Source organism: Osmerus eperlanus, chromosome 2 (assembly GCF_963692335.1).
Source record: "Osmerus eperlanus chromosome 2, fOsmEpe2.1, whole genome shotgun sequence".
In the NCBI taxonomy this organism is placed as follows: Eukaryota; Metazoa; Chordata; class Actinopteri; order Osmeriformes; family Osmeridae; genus Osmerus; species Osmerus eperlanus.
In genome coordinates this window covers 15310780-15325942 of record NC_085019.1, presented here as the reverse complement: position 1 = coordinate 15325942, position 15163 = coordinate 15310780, and the positions used below count along the sequence as shown (strand labels likewise).

The 15163-nt window shown below is 38.9% G+C and overlaps 1 protein-coding gene across 1 annotated transcript; it reads left to right on the top strand.

Annotated features, from left to right (window-relative positions):
* Nucleotides 1-544: 544 nt before the first annotated feature.
* Nucleotides 545-2465, top strand: LOC134013580 (4-aminobutyrate aminotransferase, mitochondrial-like). Its single transcript, XM_062453085.1, has 3 exons — nucleotides 545-742; nucleotides 826-937; nucleotides 1207-2465. The coding sequence occupies exons 1-3, from the start codon at nucleotides 620-622 to the stop codon at nucleotides 1326-1328; spliced, it is 357 nt and encodes a 118-aa protein (XP_062309069.1). The 5' UTR covers nucleotides 545-619; the 3' UTR covers nucleotides 1329-2465.
* Nucleotides 2466-15163: the final 12698 nt, after the last annotated feature.

The window sequence follows — 15163 nt, the reverse complement described above, 5'->3', positions numbered from 1 at the left end:
TACCAGTGAGCTTTTTATGAATGAGCGATTTTCCACTAAATAAATGTCAAGCTTATTTGCGTTTTTGGTGGGCATATTTTCAGTTAGCAGATGGTACTGTTTGAATCACGATTCCATCTTCTACTGCCGGTAACGTCGTAGAATAATCTTCAAAGGGGGTTCTTTATTAATGAATGAATGCAATATGAGTAGGCTAAATGCCTGAAAATATCATGAGAAGGGAAAAACTTAAAAGGACGTTTAAGTCATAGAGATTAGGTCAATTTTTACACCAGTCTGCCAAATTTATTCGTTTTGATTCAGCTATGAGGCTGCCTCTTGCAGGGGAAATGAGAAGACATTTCATTTTACACTTCACTCGTATTTTGAGTTGTAAATGAGCAGCAAAAAAAAGATGCTTTTAAATCTATGTAATCTTTATAAATAATAAGTAGGTCCTATGCATTTTTATATAAAATATACAGAAATATCAGTTGTAAAAATGTCATTAAAAAACGGACCCCTGTGCAACCGATGCAAGCAAGCACACCCTACAATTTCCCCAGAAATTGTACTCTCTCTAGTTTACATTGTTTTTGCATGTGTTCTCTCCCAGGCTTACCGCATCTTTAATACGTGGATGGGAGACCCCTCTAAGAACTTGTTCCTGGCAGAGGTCCTGAATGTAATCCGTAGAGAGAATCTTCTGGAAGAGGTCACGCGCTCTGGGAAAGCCTTGCTGCAGGGGCTTTATGCACTACAGGTTAGTTTGTAAAACAAGTTATGGATCTGCACACACTCTCTGGATCTCTGTGTGCATATACTGCCTTCTCTTTTCCCTCCCAGGCACAGTACCCTAACCTGTTGAGCCGCGCTCGAGGACAGGGGACATTCTGTGCCATTGACATTTGCAATGATGCAACACGTAACAGTATCCTCCTTAAGGCCAGGGACAAAGGTAAAACTTCATTATCAACCATTTGTTTTTGATTTAGAAGCTGTATGTATACTGTAAAAGTATGTTTAAATCCACATGGAATCCTCATAAGAAGTAGGTTATTGAATACCATAGGGAGGATGATGATGGATGATGGAGAATAAGAAACTGGTCCAAGGAGGTACCCCTGAGGTACACCATAGAAGGGATGCAGTAATGTTGTTCTCTCTCCTCTCACATATAAACAAATTCAGGGACTTGCTGATGTATGTTTCTCTTTTTTGACACAGGGGTTCTCCTGGGGGGTTGTGGCGACTGCTCGATTCGGTTCCGTCCATCTCTGGTCTTTAAGGAGTACCACGTTCACCTTTTGCTCAACATCTTCAATGATGTTCTGGCAGAACACAACTAGAAGCCAACTAAACACAACCCTGTCCCAACCCAACTTAAATATGGTCAGCCCAACTGGGGAGGGAGAGCACAATAAGGAGGTTCATGAAGCACACAGATTTTCTCACGGAACACTTTTCTTTCTTCTCATACTTGTTCCTCGCATGGCAGTTCATCCATAGTGTCTTAGCCATTTATTTGGAAACCCCATTTGAAAGCACATAATAGTAATATCAATTGCTCTTATTGTGATTCAAGCTTTTCAAATACCAATTTTTCGAAGCAGTTCCCTCCATGGGTATTTCATTAATAGAAAGCAAATTGTATTTGAAATTAAGCTTATCAATTCCTTTAAGTGCAGAAATAGGATGTACACATCTAATAATTACCCATCCTTAAAAAAGTGTGTTTTTACAAAACAGTTTTTCAGCTTTGCCTGAAATGTTTTAACCCTAACCAATGTGATTTTGTGAAGGACAATGGGATAATAATGTAAAGGTTATTAATGTGCCCGCATGTTGTGTAATTTCCCAACTTTTTACTCAAGTATTGCAGGTTTCATACTATAAAACTAGAATCTATTGAAAAATACTCATTAACAATATCTTCACTAACAGGCTATCAAGATGTACAACAGTGGTACTATATAACATGTAGTACAACATGTACTTTTCAAGATATCATTCCTCCCCAAATAGTAGCAATAGTATGTATTTTTGGCGCAATGTCTACGTAAAGCCACGCCCATGTGGGCAGGGCATCTTAGTATGTTTTTTCGGTATCCTTTTTTAAAACAACAGAACCCATAGTTGATGTACAGTACAAGGTATTTCCATAGTCTTGAATGCCTCTAATATTTTTGAATATTGTGGGCAGGTTGAAATGTTGTGGAGAGCTCTAGTCTGAGGCTTCTGCTAAATTGTCATTAAGCCTTCATAATGATGACGATGGTGCCAGTCTTATTTGGCCAAGTCAGTATTGTATAGAGAGCTGTGTTTTATTGATTACTTGTTAATCATTAACAATATATAAAGAGTATTACTATGTTGGTTTACAGTGTTTTGTGAGTTAGAATATTATTGATGTCATTATTTCAAATGGCTATTGTCTATGAAGCATCCACTATGTATTCTAAAATAATAAACCATAATGAAATGTTGATTAAAAAGTACATTTCTTACTCTTTTTACCATACTGAGACAGGAAGAAAAGGATGGCAGGTGTCAGTGATCTATTTGATTGTGCCCTTGTGGTGACAAACTAGTATTATACCATGTCCCTGATATAATTGGAAGACAGTAGGCTGGTGATAACCTCCTTCCCCATCTCTTAGGTCATTGTTAGTCAAGTAAAGTTATTTCAGGTGCTTGGATTTTTATTTGTAATCAACAACCAACACATGAACATGATCTATCTTTTCATTATAGAAGACTAATTAGTGTCTATTCTAGAGTCCAACAGTTGAACTCAAAAGTCCTGCAGCTCAACTCCCAAGTCCTACCCTCTTAAAGTCAAGTACACAGAACGCAAATCTGTATTAAACCTCTGTATTTAATCTGTTTCAATACATGATGCATGACAATACACAGTTAGGTTATATGGGTTAGGTTATATGGTTAGATTCAAATATTCTATCTACAAATATTACATTTAACAAAATGTTGTTATGGACTCAGTTGCACTCAGTTGCACTCATTGCTATTGTGTCATCCAACATATTTCCAGCGTAAATCAAATGGTTCCATAAAACAGTATAACATTATATTTTAAATGTAAATTATGAACAAATGTCCTTATTTCATTCAAAGACAACTAGAAAAGGTACATTTCCTGAAGAAAATGTGTGTTTGCTGAAAGCAGTTGAAACGATTTTGTTTTGATGGCTTGAATAGTATGTGAGAGTATGTTGTGAAAGTATGCAGGTGAGAAAGTGTTGAAAGTTATTAATGACATTAACTAAAGTATGTCGGCAATAACGTTGGAAATGTGTTTTTAGCTTAAACAGTGTGAGAATATGTAAAGTGTGAAAGTAAGGTGAAAAAGTGTTGCTTTAAAAACAAAATGGTGAGTGTTAAAATTATATTTGTAATTGTTATGCATTGCAATATTTTCTTACTGTTGAAAAAGGAGAAAACAAGCGTGATGAAAACAGTATCTTATTGACTTTCATGCATTTTTAAGCGTTAAAGTATTACAAATTGAAAGAAACAGAAAAAAGTTTGAAGTTAAAAAAATTAGCAAATATAGTGGAGTATATTGTATAACAGTTATCAATATCATAGCAGACAGAAGTATGTCAGCAGTATGAAGGTGAAAAAAGTGTTTTTAGCATAAACAGTGTGAAAGTATGTAAACAGTGTGAAATTATGTAGGTGAAAAAAGTTATGAAAGTTTTATAACGGAATCACAATAGAAAAATATAGCTGCAAGCAGCGATGCGGGTTCCTCCGCAAAATATAATAAAAATGTACATTGTAGAAGATCAAGAGTTGGGACAACAAGAGAGCAAAACTACTTCATGTTTGGCCAACAACAATAGGCTGAATGGGGATTTGAACTTGTCAGCATAAGGTAACAAGTCAGTCTCTCTATCCTCTATGCCAGTGGTTCTCAATCCTGGTCCTCGGGACCCCCTGCCCTGCATGTTTTAGATGTTTCCCTGCTCCAACACACCTGATTCAAATGAATGTTATCAGTTGTCCATATAAGTTTATGAACAGAATCGGTGACAAAGGGCAGCCCTGGCGGAGTCCAAGCCTCACCGGGAATAAGTTAGACTTACTACCGGCAATGCGGACCAATCTCTGGCACCGGTCGTACAGGGACCGAACAGCCCCGATCAGGGAGTCCGGTACCCCGTACTCCCGGAGCACCCCCCACATGAGCCCCCGAGGGACACGGTCGAACGCCTTTTCCAAATCCACAAAACATGTGTAGACTGGTTGGGCGAACTCCCATGCACCCTCCAGAACCCTGCCGAGGGTATAGAGCTGGTCCACAGTTCCACGGCCAGGACGAGGCCAGCACTAGGACACGCAAACCCCTCCACCGCGGATAAGGTGGTGACTCAGGGAGGGGGGTATTAGATGTAATTTGGTTAAAAATGAGCAAGAGAAAAAACTAAATGTATTTTTAGTTGGAGTTTAATTGTAATTTGGATTTAAGTTTTATTTGAGAGTTTTATTAGAGCCTGGCATACTGTTTGGAATAAACAGTTAGGCTGTGATAATGTTGTATTAATAAATGGTATTAGTGCATGAAGAGGGTTATTATAACATTCAGTTTTGAAAATAATTTGGGAAGACTCATCAAGTCTGATAAATTGTGGTTATGATGGTTTGAGCTAATTGGCTCGTTTTGAACTGCAGCAAAACGAGTTATGAAGTTCTACCTATCTGACCTTTATAGAAAATATAGTTGGGAAAAATGTTTGGTTAATAGCTACATTAAGAACATTATTTGGTCTCTATTTCATTTAAGAAGCATACGGATTCTGGTTTGGCATAATGAAAATTGCTTTTATCATATCTTTGATAAAAAGAGGTGTGATTTGGTAAAATAGAGAATCTAAAACAATATTGGTCTTAAACTTAACTGTTTTAAAAGAAAGAAAAGGTTTTTTGGAGTGAAAGAAATTAGACTCATAGTTATCATTATGAAGGGTAGGGTGAAGTGCCTTGCCCAAGGACACAACGTCATTTGACATGGCCGGGAATCGAACCAGCGACCTTCTGATTACCAGCTCGATTCTCTAACCGCTCAGCCACCTGACTCCCATTGTTGATTTGTATGCCAACATTGTGTAATCAGTAATGGGATTTTTTTTTATTTGGGTTTGTTGTCACACCCTATAAGGGTGTGAAAGGAGGGATTTATTTGAACTTTAAAAATATCCACTTTAAATCCTCAAACGGGTTCTTGATTTCAATATCTGTGTTTAATCATTGGTGTTCGACTGTTCGCATCTCATTTGACTCAGTTACTGCTTGATCATGGGAGATAAGGTTATGCTGGGACTGTAACTCTTTTCTGCTTCAGGACGAGACAGACCGGCGGGTCTGACTACCTTTGGATATACAACCCCTGTTCTAAGGCCCCATTCCCCTGGAGACCCTGTCCCCCCCCTTTCTCTCTGGATGATCTACCCCTTCCCCTTGGAGACCCTGCCCCACCTGCCCCAATACATCATCAGATGTTCGGGGAAGCCTGTTGTACATTTATGGACAGGACCATTCAAGGTCATCGAGAGAACCTTGCACGCCCTAAGGGTGCTGGGGAAAGGAAGTGGTACCACTGGAGCATGTGTTGTGCTGCTCCAGAATCCAGTCGTACGTTGCAGGAGTTGGTGGAGAAGGGCCAGTGAACCTTTTGCTATTGCTACGAATGTGAGAGTCCGGAAAAGAGGGTTACGACTAGGTCAAGAGTGATACTGCTTGACCACACTAGAATAGTACTGGACTAAGAAGGTTTCCGCTATTTTACTTAAGAGTGTGCTATATCAATATCAACATGATTGTTGCTGTATCCCGTGTATCATGTCCCTGTGCAACTGGATCATTGTCTCGGCATTTCCAAATGCTGTTGCTGGGGCTGGCTGACCAGGATGAGGAGGTGGTGGTTGGTCCGGGCTATGTTGATTGATCTCTGGTGTTTTCAGAGATCAAAAGAGGGATTAAAGAATATATTGTGCTTAGTAAAGTTATGCATTGTGCTTATTAAAGTTCTGTCTTATGATTTGAGAAGTGCGCTCAGGCTTAACCCTTGTGTTATCTTCGGGTCATTCTGACCCATCAGTCATTGTGACCCACCGTCGTATTGCGACAAATTTACCTCATACAAAAACAAAGTGAAGCATTTTCTTTTAACTGTCGGGCTGTCTCAGACCCCCCACATTGGAATGGTTAAAAGAAAATTATTTGTATTTGTTTTTGTATTGGGTAAAATTGGGTAAACACAACGATGGTTCGTTATGAACCTTTGGGTCATGTGACCCGAAGGCAGCACGAGGGTTAAACATGGTGTCTTACACAGGGTGTGGGAAGCAGGCTGTTCTTTGTGTCTCTAGCTCTTCATTTTCAGAAACAACCTTGAAGCCGGGTGGAGACGGCACCCGAGCAGGTGGGACGCGTAGGCAAGAACAACTCCCTGATGCACGAGAGAACAAGCACAACCCTCTTTTCATCTTTCTGTTTTAATTGCACTGTATAAATATATGCTGGGGAGGGACAGATAGCCAGTTGGACTTCGTGAACCAGCCCAAACTCTGTTGCGGGTAGGGAAACTTAGACAACCCCAGAGCTCTGTACTTGTTGATTTCCAACTGCTGCATTAAAGCTGATATTATCGGACCTCTGCGACTCCAGACCACTCTTTCTAGAACACAGATTTGTGTGAATACTATCATTACATATTGGAATAGACAAACAATATTTCAGTCCTTCATTAGCTCTAGCCAAATCACTGAATGCATTTTATCATTGCTGGTTAGCTAGTGATGCTTACTGCTAAATTAAGCTGGGTAGCTAGCGGACAACTTGGCTAACTAGCATAGCTGAACTAGCTGTGCATATCTAACCAAGCACATGTGACTATTTCAGTTTGAATGATACAAATACAGAACAAAACGTTATTGGAAATTGTATATTTCTGTTAAAAGTAGCCTAGTTGATCTCTTAAGTCGTATTTGTATAGGCTAATTGTATCACTAGACACTACTGTATCCCGCGGCGGTTGCCGCCTTCAGCTTCAATGCCATTGAGGTTAGCTCTCCACTCATCTCAAGAGGGCCTGGGGGACGGGTAAATTGCCAAATAGCCGTTGTGTGGTTTTTCTCAGTCAGATGCAAATAAACATTTCTTAAAATAAGTTGTTTGCAGTAAATGTATTTCTTAAACACACAATTATGGCTCAATATGCAGTATGAATTTAGCTAAATTTATTTACACGAGTTCTAGCTAGTTTACTCAGGTGGCTCAGTGAGGTGACAGCTAGACAAGCTTGCCTAAACTAAAGGAGCGTTGTATCATTCTGTCGGTAACTGAGTCATTCTACGAAACGGGTGACATTTGGGTCCGCAACATTTGGTGAGATGCAAAAGGCACAAAAATGTCCCAAAATGTGTTTACAAAACTTAAAGTTATTTATTCAAGTGTTCTTGTTAACATGATATATGATCAAATACTGTTTTTAAAGAATAACATACCATTTTAATAATTTTTCATTAGTACATAGCCAATTTCACATGTCCGTGTTGACCAACATGACATTTGCATCTAAAATATCACCAAATAAGTTATGTTTTTTTTTTTAACCCTCGTGCTGCCTTCGGGTCACATGACCCAAAGGTTCATAATGAACCATCGTTGTGTTTACCCAATTTTACCCAATACAAAAACAAATAAAAATAATTTTCTTTTAACATTTGCAATGTGGGGGGTCTGAGACAGCCCAACGGTTAAAAGAAAATGCTTCACTTTGTTTTTGTATGCGGTAAAGATGTCGCAATACGACGGTGGGTCACAATGACTGATGGGTCAGAATGACCCGAAGATAACACAAGGGTTAAAGGGGCGATTGATTGCAAAACCGGTTTTACCTTGTCATAGTCGAAAAATGACAGTTTGGTGTGTTAAATAGACATACAATGAACCTCAAAGTCCATTGAAACCTCTTTCCTATCAAAATTTCACTTCTCACTACTATTTTGAAACTGCAACTTGCAAACGTTAGCTTTTGAAACAGTGCAACTTGTGACGTCACAAGTTGCAGCATCAACTTTGTCACGCCCCAAAATTTACATTTACCCGCCCTCTGGTTTTCTGGTCCAGGAACATAAACGGAGGTCGCGTAGATCTCCAACACTTTTTTAGCTAGCTGCACGCTGCTCTGTACTTCCTCAGGAATTACAAATAAGAAAGTTAATACGTTTTCAAGATATTGAAAATGGAGCGCCGTAAATGCAGTATTCCAGGCTGTACCGGAAATCCTGACACTTTTCACCATCTTCCCAAAGAACAAGACACTGTTTGTCCAGATCTATTTTTCAGCAAGATAGCTAGAGCTAACTGAAGCTGAGTTGAATCACGATAGTTTGTTTGCTAAGCTGTAGTGCTAACGTTACCCACTTAAGTCGATCTTGTTTGCTTCGACAACAGAAGTGGAAACAACTAACCTAATCATTTCAAATGATATCTAGTCAATCTGTTGAAAACAGTGTTGTGTAGACACAATAGATTTATTTGTAAGTTTTTATTTCAAGTCTCCACCTTCATGTTTCAGTGAGTGTTGGCCGTGTTGCGTCTTTGCGCCGCAGCTTCACTCGTTGTAGACCAACCAGTGCGCAGCTCTTCTATGTATTCATGAGCATACCATAAAAGGAGAAAACCTAGCTTTTTTTCCCGGAAAAATTTCACTGGATGTATAAGGGGGCATAGAACAGCACCCGGGCCATTTTCAGCCTGTAGTGGAAATTTTGGAATACAGTTATAATGTGTGTTTTATATATGAGGAATGTGTTTTAATGGAAGTCTAAAGTTGGTTAAGAAGAATCAACTCCATTTGGCAGAGATGCCATTTGCAGTTTATGACACCTGGGGAGGATGAGACAGCTGGTCTGGAGGCAATGTGGATTCAATTGTATTGTTATTGTGATCTGAGGGAGCAGTTTAAGATGGATGAACTGATCAAGCTGCTCTGACCCTTCCTGTTGCATGGGTGGGGTTAATTAAATACTTGTTTGAAGTTGCCCACACAAAGGACAGTTGACCATTTGACTGGTGAACTCCTGTGGCTTTACTATCTACTGTTTTGGGGAGAGATGCCACATCAAAGAACTGTGGGACACTTGGTATGGAGTCAAACTGTCACTGAGCAGTGCTGACCAATCACAGAGTTTGTTACATTGATGGATTGACCATCAGAAGAACCATTTGATCTAAAGTTTATATAAGGCAGGGTTTTAGGGTTGTTCTTCATCACTCTTGCGAACGACCTGTGGCTAGCACCTCCTTCGTTATGACTGATCACAAAGTACTTTGTTAATTCTTAATTTGTACAAGCAAAATACATTTATTGAAACCGCCATCTCTTGACTATTCAAATCTACACAGTGCCACTAGAATTCTGCCATTACAAGCCCAACCAATGTTACATACACTATTTGGAGACCTTAACCCTTGTGTTATCTTCGGGTCATTCTGACCCATCAGTCATTGTGACCCACCGTCGTATTGCGACAGATTTACCGCATACAAAGACAAAGTGAAGCATTTTCTTTTGACCGTTGGGCTGTCTCAGACCCCCCACATTGCAAAGGTTAAAAGAAAATTATTTTAATTTGTTTTTGTATTGGGTAAAATTGGGTAAACACAACGATGGTTCGTTATGAACCTTTGGGTCATGTGACCCGAAGGCAGCACGAGGGTTAAGGAACAGTGTGAAATACCCAAAAGACCCAGTTAATCACCCCTTTAACATTTATTATTTTCAGGATTGTCCCTTTTCACATATATATTTTATTCCAAATAAACCTTATTTTTTGTAAATATTTTATTTGTGTGTCCCTCAGTTTGACTTACCACCCCGTCACACTAACTTGTTTTATCTATAAATAATGTACTGTTGCTTAAATGACAAAACAAAGCCTAAGTGACATCATTGGAGCCTTGTTGCCGCCAAAAACAAAAGCAGGCAAGTACTGACATTCCTCTACATTCTTTATTTGTTGATTTTTCATGTTAGGCAGGTTCCGTAAAGCTCAAACCAACCACCCCGTCATGCAATATAGGGAGGGAAAACTGATTTTTATTATTTTTTTACATTATGAATGCAAAAAAAAAAAAAAAATCAGATAGAATGCATGTATGCTAGTTGAGAAACTTGACCACATGGGAGATCTGCGGTCATTTTGGGCTGAAATTTACCACCCCGTCACATGTTTTATTGTGACGTGGTGGTAAAGGATGTGACGGGGTGGTTCTGCTTCCCATTTTAATGTGAAGATGTTTGAAATCAAGGATTTTAATATTCACTCACTCACTATCAGTGTTTAATGAAGAATGTTACATTTTATAACATTTGCAGATAGATATGTCTCTATCATGGCTCCATTAAGCGCTGCTGAGAGACAATGGCGATGCCGGGCACGTCGTGATGCTGATACTGAGAGGAAGCAAAAATATGTATTTTATTTTATTTAACCTTTATTTAGCCAGGTAAGCTAGTTGAGAACAATTCTCATTTGCAACTGCGACCTGGCCAAGATACAGCATAGCAATTTGACACATACAACACAAAGTTACAAATGGAAAAAGCAAAACATAATACATTAATTACAATATAACAATTAAACACAGAAAATAAAAGTGCAGGTACAGATACTGGGGTGCAAAGGAGCAAGATAAACTAGAGAGGGTACAATTTCTGGGGAAATTGTAGGGTGTGCTTGTTTGCGTCGGTTGCACAGGGGTCCGTTTTTGAATGACATTTTTACAACTGATATTTCTGTATATTTTATATAAAAATGCATACTTATTATTTATAAAGATTACATAGATTTAAAAGCATTTTTTTTTGCTGCTCATTTACAACTGAAAATACGAGTGAAGTGTAGAATGAAATAGATGTCTTCTCATTTCCCCTGCAAGAGGCAGCCTCAACGTTGAATCAAAACGAATACATTTGGCAGACCGGTGTAAAAATTGACCTAATCTCTATGACTTAACCCTCGTGCTGCCTTCGGGTCACATGACCCAAAGGTTCATAACGAACCATCGTTGTGTTTACCCAATTTTACCCAATACAAAAACAAATTAAAATAATTTTCTTTTAACCTTTGCAATGTGGGGGGTCTGAGACAGCCCAACGGTTAAAAGAATATGCTTCACTTTGTCTTTGTATGCGGTAAATCTGTCGCAATACGAAGGTGGGTCACAATGACTGATGGGTCAGAATGACCCGAAGATAACACAAGGGTTAAACGTCATTTTAAGTTTTTCCCTTCTCATGATATTTTCAGGCATTTAGCCTACTCATTGCATTCATTCATTAATAAAGAACCCCCTTTGAAGATTATTCTACGACGTTACCCGGCAGTAGAAGATGGAATCGCGATTCAAACAGTACCATCTTCTAACTGAAAATATGCCCCCTAAAACGTAAATAAGCTTGACATTCATTTAGTGGAAAATCGCTCATTCATAAAAAGCTCACTGGTAGCGATCATTGTCAGTAACAACGCAAAATGCGATATAGCCCTGTGTGGAGAAGCTGCCCTGGTAAATTGTACTACTACGGTACAGTACTAGACTACTGCTGTGTTCGTCTTGGTAGCGATTGCGTTGGTTGAATTGGATTTAACGTTCCGTTGTACGGTTTAAGCTGAAATTAATTATTTTCATGAACAGATTGACAACGTTTAGGCTGTGGCAATGAAGTTCAGGTTAGTAGTTAGATAGACTTTTGATTTAAGTAAGGGGAGTGCCGAACATGTTCTGTCGCCGTTTGACTTCCTAAACAGCTGTGCAAGTTAGATGTTTTTGTCATGTGTCTCGCGTAAGCTACAGCGTTGCAGTGAGCTACACTGGTTTGAAACCACAGGTAATGGTAATTTCACCAACAAATCGTTTACTAATGTCAGAATAAATCCTACAACGAAAATGTATATGTGAGGAATGTTTATTTTAACGATTGAAAACAGATAACGCTACATCATAGACCACTGTAGTATGTGTTGCCCGGGCAACACAGGCTAATGTCATGATGCTAATACTTCAGTGAAATAGTAGACTACTGTTTCCGAAAGTAAATGTACTTCCTTAATAATATCAGCTTATACTGTACATTACACATCACAATTGTGTGTCATATCACAAAGTAAAATGAGTAAATAGTTATCACCCTGGCCTCTTTGCTTGTGGCGTTTCTGCAGCTGCCTTGCAGTAAAGCTATAGTTAGCCTAGCTATCCCCCAAGTTAACAGATGCGAAACAAATGTTCTGCCAAAGGTATTCACGCGTGTTTTCGTGACGTAGTGACGTCAGTGACTGTGACGTTGTCTATGTAGGCCAAATATTGACTGAGTTTTAGGGGGGCAAAAAGAAATAAAAATAATAATAATAACTAGAAACGGCTGTTCCTGCGAAACAGCAGTGAGAATGCTGAAAACCTGAATGGGGATAGCTGACCATGCTAAAAAAGCTGAAAATAGTGAAAATTTAGTAGAAAGTTATAAGCTGAAGCTTCAAAGCAACCGAAAGGTATTTTTGAAAGGGGCTGGAGCAGCATTCCAACAATGATTTGAAAGGATTTACCATTACTTTTAAAGGGAGAATAATTTGAGCAAAAACCTTAATATTTTAAAAAGTATAAAAGTGAGAAATGAGAAAATACCCGCAAGCTGAAATGAATTTCAAAAATGTGTGAGTCACACAAAAGAGGCAGTGTGGAAGCTGAACTGCATCATCTTAACAAAGCTAAGAGCTAAAATAGCCTACAATGTGGGAGAAGCTGAAAGCTGAACTGTTAAACAGAAGAAGAAGTAGGCTAGCTAGTCGTAACAAGAATATTATCGTTTTAACAGATGAAATTATAGTTGGGATAGTAATAGCAGTAGCAGATGTAGCCTACCATTGAGTGTGTTTACTCGGCTTTCTTAGTAGGATTCAATGTGTTGATGGAATGGAACATACAGCAGTAGAGCCGATACAGGAAGAGACGGCGACACTTTGTTGCAGAAGGATGATGGTGCAAGTTTTGGCCGTGGAGCATACAACGATTAATAAAAAAGAAGACGCATTTATTGAGTAATCGCATAACTAATTACACATGTAAACGGAGTAATCGTATTATTGGTATATACCGACAATTGCTAATAATCGTGTTTCTCATGGTCAAGTAAACGTACCAATCACCTGTGTGAGAGACTGAGTGGTGCGTGTCTGTCGTTACGGTGATGGTGCAGCTATGATTGCTAACGCGCTGAGGGCATAGAATAAGAGAAATGTAGCTAGAATCCACACCTCAAACAAGATAACCTAGACGCACAACTGTACGTCCAATCCAAAATATAAGGATATTTTCCGAGACCCAAGACTCTGCCGAAACCAGAGATATTCTTTATATGTATGTGTAGTCAGAAATACGACTCTACCTGCAGTTTCAAAAACGTGTTCCTTCTGCTTTCCTGGTGCGTGTTAGTTTGGTTGCCACGGCGATGGAGCAGCTGTGATCGCTAACGAGCTGGGCAGAGAGAATAACTAATGTAGCTAGAATCCACACCTCAAACAAGTTAACCTAGACGCAAAACTGTACGTCCAATCCAAAATATAAGGATATTTTCCGAGACCCAAGACTCTGCCGAAACCAGAGATATTCTTTATATGTCTGTGCAGTCAGAAATACGACTCTACCTGCAGTTTCAAAAACGTGTTCCTTTTGCTTTCCTGGTGCTTGTTTGTTTGGTTGCCACGGTGATGGCGCAGCTGTGATAGCTAACGAGCTAGGCAGAGAGAAAAACGAACATTTACCTAGCATCCACACCTCAAACAAGTTGACCTAGACGCAAAACTATACGTCCAATCCAAAATATAAGGATATTTTCCGAGACCCAAGACTCTGCCGAAACCAGAGATGTCCTTTATATGTCTGTGCGGTCAGAAATACGACTCTATCGGCAGTTTCAAAATCTTGCTTTCTATGACTGATTTTACTCACCTCTCCATTGAAGTTAGTGAGAGAATTTGAAAGGCTGCTCTCGCTTCAAGGCTCATAGCTGAAAATCTGTAAATGTGAGCTCTTTAGTAGTTACATTGGCTGAAAGAGGACAATTTTTCCTACATTTTAAGGTATAACTTGTTTCTGTAAGTTAAACTATATGAACGTTAGAGGAATTTGTTTGACAAATTAGTTGAATATCAGAAAAAGAGCAGCAAGCAGAGTGTGCCACTCTGCTTGCTGCTCATTCATAAAAATCAAGAAGGAGCAAACATTTTAATGTATTTCAAACTGTCATAATTCAAAATTGGCTGAACATTTGAAAAAGCTGAATCATTTGGGAATAGCTGAATGTCTTGTGAACATTTTAAAGGTTGAATGGTGTCTCTAGCTGAAAGTAAGCTGAAGTAGTTACGTTTGAAAGAGGAGGAAGCTTTTTAATGATTTGAAAGGATTTACCATTACTTTTAATGGGAGAATAATTTGCACAAAAACCTTAATGTCTTAAAAATTATAAAAGTGAGAAATACCAAAAGTCATAGCCATCATCTCCTGAAGGAGCTGAACGTTTTGATACAAAAGTTGTAGGAATCGGTTAAAGTATGCAGAACGAGTTAAAGGCCAAAAAACAGCGGAAGAACTGAGAAGTTGAAAAGCAATAGTGAGAATGCTTTTAACAGCATTCTCACAACTAGAGAGGGTACAATTTCTGGGGAAATTGTAGGGTGTGCTTGCTTGCGTCGGTTGGACAGGGGTCCGTTTTTTAATGACATTTTTACAACTGATATTTCTGTATTTTATATAAAAATGCATACTTATTATTTATAAAGATGACATAGATTTAAAAGCATTTTTTTTTGCTGCTTTTACAACTGAAAATACGAGTGAAGTGTAGAATGAAATGGATGTCTTCTCATTTCCCCAAGAGGCAAGAGGCAGCCTCATCGTTGAATCAAAACGAATACATTTGGCAGACCGGTGTACAAATTGACCTAATCTCTATGACTTAAACGTCCTTTTAAGGTTTTACCTTCTCGTGATATTTTCATGCATTTAGCCTACTCATTGCATTCATTCATTAATAAAGAACCCCCTTTGAAGATTATTCTACGACGTTACCCGGCAGTAGAAGATGGAATCGCGATTC